Source organism: Oncorhynchus mykiss, chromosome 17, assembly GCF_057628025.1.
Source record: "Oncorhynchus mykiss isolate SJ-2025 chromosome 17, ASM5762802v1, whole genome shotgun sequence".
NCBI classification, from domain to species: Eukaryota; Metazoa; Chordata; class Actinopteri; order Salmoniformes; family Salmonidae; genus Oncorhynchus; species Oncorhynchus mykiss.
This window is the reverse complement of record NC_143038.1, coordinates 47,757,049-47,770,465: the sequence shown is the minus strand read 5'-3', so window position 1 is coordinate 47,770,465 and position 13,417 is coordinate 47,757,049. Positions and strand designations below refer to the sequence as shown.

Sequence of the window (13,417 nt, the reverse complement as noted above, 5' to 3'; positions counted from 1 at the left end):
GTAAAGTTAGGATGTGTCAATTATCCCGTGAGAGCTTTTGTTCCGAATCCATGATGGTATTTTAGGTGTCAAGCTTATGCTCATGTGGCAGCAGTGTGTAGGAGGGAGGTTAATGGGTGCAGGGTTAGTAGGTAGAGCATTTTTATTTCATACAGTGTAATGACTGCATCCTGCGGAATAGTAGGCTGATATACAGCCAATGCAGTAGGTGGCGGCATGTACCTATAACATTTGTTTGCGGACCGCCATAATACCAAAGAAGATATGCGTGTGTGTTTTTATGTATACATGCAATGACATTTGGAATGTCTTTATTCTTTTGTAAGTGTAATGTTTACAGTGCATTTTTTTGTTTTGTTTATTGTCTATTTCACTTGCTTTGGCAATGTAAACATGTGTTTCTCATGCCAATAAACCCCTTAAATTGAATTGAGAAGGTGACTGTAGTAGTCATCCTCTCCAAGAGAGACGCTCTTGAGCTGTAAACGTTACAGTGCAGTGGGTTCATTCTCCCCCTATAGCAGTTAGAAGTTTGGAAGTTTTTTTTACTTGCCAAAATGGCACTGGCAGACGACGGTAGTTACGAGTCAGTGATCTGTGTAAAGCCAGAGGTTCATGTGTACAAGATCCCACCCCGTGCCACTAACCGTGGATATCGGTGAGTTCTTTTATGGACCCCACTTTGTTGATGAACTTTCTTCTAACTACTCGTTATTAGCTAGCTTGCTAATGCGTTAGCAAATCAACATGAACAAGTGGAAACTGGATGATCCAGGAAGACAAGGTTGTTGCTAGCTAATGTTAATTTGAAATTATTACATTATTGAATGCATAAAATGGAGAGTAGATTAATATTGTTTCAGGGATAAAGTTGTGTATTCATTTAGTTTGCTACCTATGCAGCAAGTTAACTTTCAATATGCTGTGAGGTGGCACCTTTGTTTGGCTAGCTAACTTGCTAGCTTCTAAATAATGCTAGCCAGGTGAGTTAAGTTACCAATTAACTTTAACGAGTTAGTTAGCTATAAACCTGTAACGAGTAGTTAGACTGATATGGTTTGCTCATAGTTAACAAGTTCAAGTAGGCAAGTCTGCTTTATTTTGGAGTGTGTGCAATGCTAAATAAATCGGGAATCCCTAAAACATGCCACTTAGGTACAAGTGACTTGTAACAGGTTAGGAAAGTATTTTCGCTAACCCATACCCTTAATAGAGTACCACAGTATGAGTCATAATACCCATAAAACCTAGCGGTCAAACAGGGAAATGGTTCCAATCGTTTTTCAACCATTAGTTTTTCCCATAGGGGATTTTAGGAACTTAAAATAAGGGCTGTGTTTTGTGTAGGCTTACCCTGGCGTGTAGTTTTGATAACTATGTAAATATCTTTAGCGTAGCACCCCTTATTATCAGCATATTCAACAGTGTTTAAGAAATATTACCTTCTGTCTTATCTTGTGATCAAGCCATCAATGTTTTGTCATTGGTGTTATAGAAATGTTAGCTAACGGGTTAGCAATTTGCATCTCCTGTATTATCTGCATACAGTTATTGGCCACCTTACTATTTTGCTCAATTACAAATAAATACCCACATAATTTAGTTAAAAAACACCATCCTCGTATCCACTAGATATTTGACTAGTTGGCTAGCCTTCCAGTAAAAAATACAAAGGCTTGCCTGTCAACTTTTCATTGCGTAGCCTGGTGTGCCCTCCTGTAGACTCTTAAATGGTTCTTCACCAACATCTTCAGTGTCGTAACCAAATAATGTCTCATTTGTTTTACAGATTAATCTTATGTTTTGAGAAGGTAGATAAGTTTATTACTAACATGAGTGAATCATTTCCCAAGCCGTTTTAAATGTTGAGCTACAGGTGATTTAATCCTCCAACCGCTAGTGTGTCTGAAGTTAGGGGGCGTCCAATGATGGGGGGAAAATTAGCTAGGACAAGGTGACTAAACAATATATTTGCCTGTATTTACCCCCAAAATAAATGATCATTAACTACGAATGCCAAATCAAGGCGAATATAATCATCTCTGGATTAACTATCCAATGTTAGCTAAATGTAGTAATTAATACATTGTTTAAATGTCTTTTGAATGGACAATTCCAATACCTGTTAGCAAAGGTGTCAGGTAGAGATGACGTGTAGAAGCTTGCAGGGATTTGTAGTGTTGCATGATCTACTTTGATGTTAGTTACAAGGATGCGTGATGCGCGTTTGGACCAATACTGGCTGTATCCAAGGTTCACACAACAGAATGCAGCACGAGACTGAAGAGAAGAGACAACCAATTTGATAGTTACATCATCAGTGCACGCTCTGGAAATACAGCGAGGGAGTGGAAAGGAAGTTTGCCAGATAACTTACAGCAGCACGTCCCCTGAACGATAACGAAGAGGTAGGTGAACAGATGACTCGGTCTATTTTGCTAGCACAGACTGGAATGTGTTCTGGGATTCATCCAATGAAATTGAGTATACCACCTCAGTCACCGGCTTCATCAATAAGTGCATCGATGACTTCGTCCCCAAAGTGAACGTACGTGCATTTCCTAACTAGAAGCCATGGATTACAGGCAACATCCGCACCAAGCTAAAGGCTAGAGCTGCTGCTTTCAAGGAGCGGGACACTAATCCAGACGCTTATAAGAAATTCTGCTATGTCCTCAGACAAACAGGCAAATCGTGAATACAGGACCAAGCTTGAATCCTACTACACCGGCTCTGATGCTCATCTGATGTGGCAGGGTTTGAAAAATATTACGGACTACAAATGGAAAGCCAGCCGCGAGCTGCCCAGTGATGCGAGCCTACAGATGGAGGTAAATGCCTTTTATGCTCGCCTCGAGGCAAGCAACACTGAAGCATGTATGAGATCACCAGCTCTTCTGGGCGACTGTGTGATCACGGTCTCCGTAGCTGATGTGAGCCAGACCTTTAAACAGGTCAACATTCACAAAGATGCGGGGCCAGATGTATTACCAAGACATGTACTCTAAGCATGCTCGGACCAACTGGCAAGTGTCTTCACTGACATTTTCAACCTCTCCCTGACCGAGTCTAATACCCAATTCGCATACCGCCCCAACAGATCCACAGATGACGCAGTCTCAATCGCACTCCACACTGCCCTTTCCCACCTGGACAAAATGAGCACTTATGTGAGAATGCTGTTAATTGACTACAGCTCAGCGTTCAACACCATAGTGCCCACAAAGCTCATTACTAAGCTAAGGACCCAGGGACTTAACACCATCCCCTACAACTGGATCCTGGAGTTACTGACCGGCCGCCCCCGGGTGGTAAAGGTAGGCAACAACACAGGAGGTCGGAGGCCTGGCAGTGTGGTGCCAGGACATCTCCCTCAATGTGAGCAAGACTAAAAGGGGATGGTGTTAAGTCCCTGGGTCCTTAGCTTAGTAATGAGCTTTGTGGGCACTATGGTGTTGATCATGGACTATAGGAAAAGGAGGGCCGAACAGGCCCCCCATTTAACATTGAAAGGGCTGAAGTGGTGCTATCATGGTCCAAACCACAAGACAGTTGTGAAGAGGACACGACAACAGCTTTTCCCCCTCAGGAGACTGAAAAGATTTGGCACTGGTCCCTAGATCCTCAAGTTATACAGCTGCACCTTTGAGAACATCCTAACCGGTTGCATCACCGCCTGGTATGGCAACTGCTCGGCTTCCAACCATAAGGCACTACAGAGGGTAGTGTGTACGGCCCAGTACATCAGTGGGGCCAAGCTTCCTGACATCCAGGACCTATATACAAGGCGGTGTCAAAGGAAGGCCCCAAAAGTTGTCAGACTCCAGTCAACTGTCATACTGTTCTCTCTAATACCACACGGCAAGCGGTACTGGAGCGCCATGTCTAGGACCAAAAGGCTCCTTAACATCTATGGGATCAGTGTCGTCGTCCCCGCGCGGGACGGTTGAGCTAACGTAGGCTAGTGTGATTAGCGTGAGGTAACTAAACAAAACATCCCCGGACATAGACATATCTAAAGGCTAGGGCAGAAAGTTTAACAACAATTTAAGCTAGCTGCATTGTTCAATTTACAGTAGCTATTACAGTGAAATAATACAATGCAATTGTTTGAGGAGAGTGCATAATTATGAACTTAAATGTATTTAAAAACCAATTAGGCACATTTGGGCAGTCTTGATACATTTTGAACAGATATGCAATGGTTCATTGGATCATTCTAAAACTTTGCACAGACTGCCGCAATCTAGTGGCCTAAATGTGTATCAATGTAAATAATCTGGGTGGCCATTTGAGTAATTGTTCAGCAGTCTTATGGATTGGGGGTAGAAGCTGTTAAATTTGTATTTCACAGTGAGGTTTACACCTGTTGTATTCGGCGCATGTGACAGATAAGATTTGAAACATTTTGGGGGTTTACAGTTGGGACAATTAATGGACAGTTGGGTGAAACTCTCAACATTGAAATAATAAAAGGTGACTGTACTCTAGAGAATATAGATCTAGCTATAATGGTATTACATATCTTACATAAGAACCAAAATTGCCTTTCACAAGAAACACTTTCCCACCTTCCTATGTAATGTTGCATGACTGTACCAACAGTAACAACCACTTACCAACCATGACTGACTGTCTGCATGTTTGAGCCTCTGTAGAATGTCCCGTGCTCCCAGCTAACACTAACATTTCCTGTCACATTATTTGAGAGCAGATTTGTTTGAGGTTCCTTAAGCATGGCACTTCGATACAGCTACGACTTTTTCATATCAGGTTAGTATACTTAATGTAGCAGGTAAAGTTAATTAGGCTAAGGAGTTGCCCTATTTCCCAGGGCAAATGACCTCAAGTTCAGCCTGCTTTGTGGTTACTCCATTGGGCAGGTGATTTTAGATTTATTTCCTCCTAACAACCAATATACAAAGAATTCCAGAAGGTTAGTCATTTTGTCAGTTTTGGAAAAAGTACCCAATTGTCATACTTGAGTAAAAGTAAAGATGCCTTAATAGAAAATGACTCAAGTAAAAGTAAGTCACCCAGTAAAATACTACTTGAGTAAAGGTCTAAATGTATTTGGTTGTAAATATACGAAGTATCTAAAATAAATGTAATTGCTAAAATATATTTAAGTATCAAAAGTACAAGTATAAATCCTTTCAATTTCCTTATGTTAAGCAAACCAGGCGGCCACATTTTAGTTTTGTTATTAATTTACGTATTGCCAGGGGCATGATCCAAATCTGACATTCATTTACAAACGCAGCATGCGTTTCGTGAGTCCGCCAGATCAGAGGCAGTAGGGATGACCAGGGATGTTGTCTTTGATGTGTGTGAATTATACCATTTCTGTCCTGCTAAGCATTCAAAATGTAATGAGTACTTTTTGGTGTCAGGGATAATGTATGGTGTAAAAAGTACATTTTCTTTGGGAATGTATTGAAGTAAAAGTTGTCAAAAATAGTAGTAGTAAAGTACAGATACCCCCCAAAACTACTTAAGTAGTACTTTACCCCACTGCTTTTTGGTTCCTCCCCTGTGTGTAGGTGAAGGTACATTTTTATCCAAGTGATCATAATCATCGAGAAACCAAAAAATACTCCTGACTTCACCTTCATGTCAATCCCTGCATCCCATGCTCTTTAGAAAGAGCAAGCTACTGATGTTCTTTATGTAGCCTAAGACTCCCATTCTGTTGCATGGTTTGAGATTGCAATTATTGCATTACACAGTTTGATGGGTTTTAGTAAGCCCAAAAGCTTTGTAGCAAAGCAGTCATGACATGCAGGAAGGGTGCTTCACTTTGTTTTTGCAGAGCTGCTGACTGGAAGCTGGATGAGCCAGCATGGACTGGCAGGATGAAAATTATCTCCATAGGAAAGCTTGCCTATATCAAGCTAGAGGACAAAAACTCAGGTAACTAAATCTGTCAGACTGTCATGGCTACATCTGTCAATAGAGCTGCTGCGCTCATGTCTGTCACCTTGTCTGCTTCATGTATGCATGCATACAGTTGAAGTCGGAAGTTTACATAACCCTTAGCCAAATACATTTAAACTCAGTTTCACAATTTGACATTTATTCCTAGTAAAAATGTCCTGTCTTAGGTCAGTTAGGATCACAACTTCATTTAAAGAATGTGAAATGTCAGAGAAATTGAGTAATTTATTTCCGCTTTAATTTATTTAATCACATTCCCAGTGGGTCAGAAGTTTACATACTCAATTAGTATTTGGTAGCATTGCCTTTAAATTGTTATACTTGGGGTCAAACGTTTCGGGTAGCCTTCCACAAGCTTCTCACAATAAGTTGGGTGAATTTTGGCCCATTCCTCCTGACAGAGCTGGTGTAACTGAGTCTGGTTTGTAGGCCTCCTTGCTCACACACGCTTTTTCAGTTCTGCCCACAAATGTTCTATTGGATTGAGGTCAGGGCTTTGTGATGGCCACTCCAATACCTTGATTTTGTTATCCTTAAACCATTTTGCCACAACTTTGAAAGTATACTGGAGTCATTGTCCATTTGGAAGACCCATTTGCGACCAAGCTTTAACTTCCTGACGGATGTTTTGAGATGTTGCTTCAATATATCCACATAATTTTCCTCCCTTATGATGCCATCTATTTTGTGAAGTGCACCAGTCCCTCCTGCAGCACAGCACCCCCACAACATAATGTTGCCACCCCCGTGCTTCACAGTTGGAATGGTGTTCTTCGGCTTGCAAGCATCCCCCTTTTTCCTCCAAACATAGCGATGGTCATTAAGGCCAAACAGCTAGATTTCTGTTTCATCAGACCAGAGGACATTTCTCCAAAAAGTACGATATTTGTCCCCATGTGCAGTTGCCAACCATAGTCTGGCTTTTTTTAATGGTGGTTTTGGAGCCGTGGCTTCTTCCTTGCTGAGTGTCCATTCAGGTTATGTCGATATAGGATTCGTTTTACTGTGGATATAGATACTTTTGTACCTGTTTCCTCCAGCATCTTCACAAGGTCCTTTGCTGCTGTTCTGGAATTGATTTGCACTTTTCGCACCAAAGTACGTCCATCTCTAGGAGACAGAACGCGTCTCCTTCCTGAGCAGTATGACGGCTGCGTGGTCCCATGGTGTTTATACTTGCGTACTATTGTTTGTACAGATGAACATGGTATCTTCAGGCGTTTGGAAATTGCTCCCAAGGATGAACCAGACTTGTGGAGGTCTAAACATTTTTTTTTTTAATTCTGAGGTCTTTGCTGATTTCTTTTGGTTTTCCCATGATGTCAAGCAAAGAGGCACAGAGTTTGAAGGTAGGCCTTGAAATGCATCCACAGGTACACCTCCAAATGACTCAAATGATGTAAATTAGCGTAACAGAAGCTTCTAAAGACATTACACAATTTTCTGGAATTTTCCAAGCTGTTTAAAGGCAGTCAATTTAGTGTATATAAACTTCTGACCCACTGGAATTGTGATACAGTGAAATAATCTGTCTATAAACAATTGTTAGCTAAATGACTTGTGTCATGCACAAAGTAGATGTCCTAACCGACTTGCCAAAACTATAGTTTGTTAACAAGAAGTTTGTGGAGTGGTTGAAAAACGAGTTTTAATGACTCCAACCTAAGTGTATGTAAACTTCCGACTTCAACTGTACGTTCTCTCTCTCTCTCTCTCGCTCGCTCTCTCGCTCTCTCTCTCTCTCATATTCATATATATATATATATATATGATTTCCAGCTTTTAGTCTAACTGAATTCTGTATTTCGTAGGAGAGTTGTTTGCCCAAGCCCCAGTGGAGCAGTATCCTGGATGTGTGGTGGAGGCAGTCACAGATTCCAGCAGATACTTTGTGGTTCGGATAGAGGACGGCAATGGTAAGATGCCATCACAATCAGAAAGACACCAGCAGAAATACGTCACCATGCGATCTGATATGCTGAAAAATATATATATATTTTGGGCAAAAAAATCCATTGTAGTTTGAAAGGTTAATTGCAATACAGTATTCTAGCTAGTACATCGGTCTTCTCATGCACTTCTATTTTTAAAGGACGACATGCATTTATCGGCCTGGGGTTTGCTGATCGTGGGGACTCCTTTGACTTCAATGTAGCTCTTCAAGACCACTTCAAGTGAGTCAACCTCATGTCTATCCTCTTTGGTTTTGGCATCAACATCCATTTCACATTGGAACATTATGTACAATCTAACAAATCTATCTGCCCCTTTTTCTACAGGTGGGTAAAACAGGAAGGTGAGCTGGCGAAAGAGGAAGCATCTCAGAGCACAGCACCCAAACTGGACCTAGGCTTTAAAGACGGACAGACTATCAAGATCAGCATTGGGGTGAGCATAAATGGTGGAATGAGGAGAAACAAAAATGGGATGAAGAAAAGGTGATACGGACATGCTAAGAAGGGATAGGGATTTTCTTTGTCTTAGAACATAAAGAAGAAGGATCCAGGTGCCAAGTCTAGGCCCATGGGTAGTGGCCTTCTCCTTCCTCCACCAATGGCTAAGGGTGCAGTCCTTGTATCCCCTCCTGGAGGCCAGCAATCACCTCCACCTACGCAGTCTAACACAGGTAACCTCATTAGGCTATAGAGCTCAATGACCCAATGTTCCATTACCACTGCTCAAGAACATGTTAACATGGATAATTCTAAATCTACTTTTGTTTTTATCCCACCCCCTCCAGCCTCTCTATTAGATTTTGGAGGCCCGGTCCCTGCCGCCCTGCCCACTGCAGACCTGTGGGGAGACTTCACAGCAGCTGGTGCCAGGTCAGTCTTAGAGCTAATGGTTTAGACCAGAGATGGGCAACTTTGATGGGCGTGGAGGCCACACAAATCAGAACTCATCATGATGGGCCGCAGTAGCTCGCAATTCTGCGTACACAAACAGCTAATTTCCTGTAATTATACACATTTTGCCAGAGTGGCAGGAAATGTTTGCAGTTTTTAGTATTATATCTGAGTGAGACTAACAAAATCAATGGGGTTTCCCCCCGATGGTAATTCTACTATGATAGCTGGCTGCAAAATTCACTTAGCAATCGGACTTTGTTTTTAGCTGACATGGGCTAATTGACTGACTCTCATAACAAAAGAAACTGCCGCTGCACAACCAAATTTCGAAATCGCACTTTGTGTATTCTACTATTCTGTTACCCTTTTTGTATTCATTTAACTAGGCAAGTACGTTAAGAACAAATTCTTATTTACAAATGACGGCCTACCCTGACCTCCCCTAACCCGGATGATGCTGGACCAATTGTGCGCCGGCCTATGGGACTCCCGATCATGGCCGGTTGTAATACAGCCCGGAATCGAACCAGGGTCTACAGTTACGCCTCTAGCACTTAGATGCAGTACCTTAGACCGCTGCGTCACTCGGGAGCCATAAATTACTTGGGAGCCACTATTACTGTACTATTGTGTATTCTACTATTCTAACTGGCAACAGTAAGTTAAGACCCCGACTGAGGAAGTTGGCAGGCCTTATGCATTGTGTTGTGGCAAGGGAAACTGACTAGAGATCACAGGGTTACTAGCTCAAATCCATGATGAGTTTAACTCTCTCATCCCTTTGGGTAAAGCTTTTAAATAGTTTGATGGGGGGGCCATATCAACATTTTGTCTCCATTCATGTTGTTAACCTTCTCACATTCACACATCATCCTCTCCCCCTCACCACAGCTCCAGTCAAGACACTGCTAAAGGATGGGTGCAGTTTTAACTGTGAGATGGACTACACACACAGGCTCCTAACATTCCCTGGACAGAATGATTGTGAGAAATGAAATGTGGGGAGCTCAGTCAACTGACAGGTTGCTTGGCACAAATGATGCTCTACATTACATACTCATTGTTTGCCTACACAAATGTATAGATTCAAACTGTCACAAGTCAGTGATTGACCAGCACGTCCTTTTTAGATACAAAGACAATATTACTATTTTTAGATACTTTAACTATGCAGTCAGAAGTGACCATGTTGTTGCTGATCAAGTATGTATTATTTTTCTGTCACTCTGACCACCTGAAAATGATGCATTCCATGTTAATGACACCTTCAGGTGGTCTACTCATCTGTCCCTCCCTCAATTTCTCTTCATTTTACACAAATCTGGATGTCAACCTTTCTCCTCATAACTGTCATCTGACCCTTCACCTTACACTACTCCTCGCTACAGCCCAGTACCATCATCTCGTTGAGTCATCCAACATGATTAGGTGTAAAGTTTAGTATTTGTATGCCTTATGTTGTTGAATAGGGTGAATATTTTTAGTTTTTATGTTCAAGTATAACATGTCACTCTTATGAAGGACAGGTGTATGTCTGTCATGTCACAAGGTTGGGAGTTGTCTACTTCAATGTTGCTTTCCAACCTCTTTCAAACTGTACTCTTGGCTTAAGAGAACATATAGTATCTGTTCATATCAGTCTCTTGGGCAGCCAGGTCAAACCAATGTCTAGTTTGGATTTTGATTAATATGTGGTGGTAGGTTGGAGAAAGGCAACATTGACAATTATTTTATTTGTTTACATAGCATATCATGTATCTTTAGCTACCTTTCCTGTTCCTTTTTGTTGAGTGGCCTTTGTCAACCCATACTTTACCCTAATAGTGCCTTTCAGCGAACGGACAGTTGGATGTTTGAGCAAATATGTCACAAATTAAAGCCAAAAGTGCCTTTTACGCAAATCAAAATCACCTGTATAAAATGTAAAGCAACACTATTGTAAATAAACCATTTGTTGTTCATTTTTTCCTTTTTCATTGTCAGGTTGACTTCCCACTACACAGGTAAGGAAACAGGGGTAAGCGTGTTTAACAGGTAGTTATTTTGACTTTAGACTAGGTCTGTCTCCTTGGTTCCGTCTCCATGACTGGTGTTTGTTTGGTGAAGTATGACTGACACAAGCCTCTCCGCAAACGTTTTGCTTCAGTGTACAAGAGAAGGAACTATGCCAGTGTATGTCATCTGACACCAGAATTCAGGATTATATTGTTTTATTAAGGTGTTAAGACTGCTTGGACTGAAACTGTCACTGGTAACTGGAGAAGGTGCTAGGGTGAGTAGTGGGTATTAAATATATATATTAGATTAAATGTACCATATTCTACGCATTTACTTTTAGATAAAGTTGTTAGCCTAATAATGACACTGCAAGGTGGATTGAAGGCTACATGTCACATACAACTGAGTACTTTTCTACAAAACATTGGGCTATCGCTCTTAATATTTGCTTGGCCCTAGAAGAGACATTGCTCATGATTTACTGGACTTAGACTTTCATGCTTATGGTACAGTACAGTGCCGATCTCGGGTATCAAGTCCCTCCCCGGAAAGGGTTTGGGGGAGAGCTGGAAGCAAATCGACGTCAGCAGCATATTGCTGCAAGTTGGCTGACTAGTCTAGTAAAACATTTCAAATCCGAAACGGTAGTCCAAGTATCCTGCTCTCGAATACGAATGGAGTTGACAACTATGCACTCAACCCTTATTCATTCTAGGTAAGGTAATGGCACTCGTTTGAATGGGCTGTGATTTTGGAAAGGAAGTGGTGAATGTCCTTCGCAGAGTATCGGCTACTCTGTTTATTACGGGAAACGAAAGGAAATACTATTTTCACTGGATGTCCGCGTTTAATTGGGACCATCGTCCATAAATTCAGAGAAGCGTTAAGGCGGCATATGGCCTCCATGGAGGCAGGCAGATGCAACCGTATCGGTGATGCGATTTTAATGCACGACATGTTTACGTACCCGTCGTGCACGCAGGATCATCACATTTGTCACTGAAATGGTGTGTTTTGGAAATCCATGTATTCTGCAACAATGTTGCCGGTTAAAAAGCAATAGGCGTGTTTTGCGAATAAGATGATTGTAACATCAGTAGGCTGGCGTTACTCTGGGTGACCTAACTTCTCGCTTTGCAACATTGTTTCCAAGTTTTTTAAACGTTGACTGGGCGCGTCAGTGGGGGGCCATTGTGGTTGGTCACGGACGTCTGGGTTTCATCAAATCAAAAGTTTATTGGTCGTGTACACAGATTTGCAGGTGCTGCGAAATGCTTGTGTTTTCTAGCTCCAACAGTGCAGTAATATCTACCAATACACACAATCCCATTAAGAAATTAACGTCATAGTCAACATAGCTACAAGAACGAACGCAAAAATCATGCAGTACACTCAGCGTGGCAATTACACCAGCAGGCCCCAGTGGCAATAACTTAATAAAAACAGAAGTTTACCTTGACTTGGACGCGTTCCAGTGTTGGATGGCCATAGCCAGCTTGCTAACAGCATCTCGCTGTGACAAATTTTAGTGGCCTTTTATCGTCCCCTGCACAAGGTGCACCTGTTTAATGATCATGCTGTTTAATCAGCTTCTTTATATGCCACACCCGTCAGGTGGATGGATCATCTTGGCAAAATAGAAATCCTCACTAACACGGATGTAAACAATTTTGTGCACGAAATTTGCTTGGAAAATTTCTCCAATCTGTGACCAACACTTTACATGTTGCTTTTATATTTTTGTTCAGGGATATAATGCTGTGTATAGACAGTATATTAATATATAGGTGTGTACAGCAGTAGTTATAGGATGAGCCATCACTACAATATATACATATAAAGTGGGTAAAACAGTTTATATATATATATATATTTTGTTTTAAATAGGTGTGGATCAGCTTAGTATAGCGGAAAGATTGTTGCTTCCATCAGTGTAATTGTCTGCATCATTTCCAGTCCCCATATCTTTTTTTGGTAAATATATACATGTACAAACATATGCATACATAAACATTTATACATACAGTGGGGAGAACTAGTTGAGACACTGCCGATTTCACAGGTTTTCCTACTTAAAAAGCATGTAGAAGTCTTATCATAGGTACACTTCAACTGTGAGAGACAGAATCTAAAACAAAAATCCAGAAAATCACATTGTATGATTTTTAAGTAATTAATTTGCATTTTATTGCATGACATAAGTATTTGATACATCAGAAAAGCAGAACTTAATATTTGGTACAGAAACCTTTGTTTGCAATTACAGAGATCATACGTTTCCTGTAGTTCTTGACCAGGTTTGCACACACTGCAGCAGGGATTTTGGCCCACTCCTCCATACAGACCTTCTCCAGATCCTTCAGGTTTCGGGGCTGTCGCTGGGCAATACGGACTTTCAGCTCCCTCCAAAGATTTTCTTTTGGGTTCAGGTCTGGAGACTGGCTAGGCCACTCCAGGACCTCCTTAGTTGCCCTGGCTGTGTGTTTCGGGTCGTTGTCATGCTGGAAGATCCAGCCACGACCCATCTTCAATGCTCTTACTGAGGGAAGGAGGTTGTTGGCCAAGATCTCGCGATACATGGCCCCATCCATCCTCCCCTAAATACGGTGCAGTCGTCCTGTCCCCTTTGCAGA

General features: G+C 41.6%; 2 protein-coding genes across 2 annotated transcripts in view; both read left to right on the top strand.

The window, feature by feature from the left end:
• The first annotated feature begins 468 nt into the window (after window positions 1-468).
• necap2 (NECAP endocytosis associated 2) lies at window positions 469-10,747 on the top strand. Its single transcript, XM_021569376.3, has 8 exons — window positions 469-658; window positions 5,813-5,913; window positions 7,749-7,853; window positions 8,030-8,111; window positions 8,217-8,325; window positions 8,422-8,563; window positions 8,678-8,762; window positions 9,678-10,747. Exons 1-8 carry the CDS (start codon window positions 558-560, stop codon window positions 9,715-9,717), a joined length of 765 nt encoding a protein of 254 aa, XP_021425051.1. The 5' UTR covers window positions 469-557; the 3' UTR covers window positions 9,718-10,747.
• Window positions 10,748-11,322: 575 nt separating this feature from the next.
• The window catches only part of crocc (ciliary rootlet coiled-coil, rootletin), a 46,435-nt gene continuing 44,340 nt past the window's right edge, over window positions 11,323-13,417 (top strand). Inside the window, exon 1 of the mRNA XM_036950430.2 lies at window positions 11,323-11,499. The gene's annotated coding sequence lies outside the window, so the exon portion shown is untranslated. The remainder of the gene's footprint in view (window positions 11,500-13,417) is intronic.

Coding starts and splice junctions, on each gene's coding strand:
- necap2 (XM_021569376.3), top strand. CDS start 558: ATGGCACTGGCAGACGACGGTAGTTACGAGTCAGTGATCTGTGTAAAG. Junction 8,564..8,677: donor ACCTACGCAGTCTAACACAG/GTAACCTCATTA, acceptor CACCCCCTCCAG/CCTCTCTATTAGATTTTGGA. Junction 8,763..9,677: donor TTCACAGCAGCTGGTGCCAG/GTCAGTCTTAGA, acceptor CCCTCACCACAG/CTCCAGTCAAGACACTGCTA.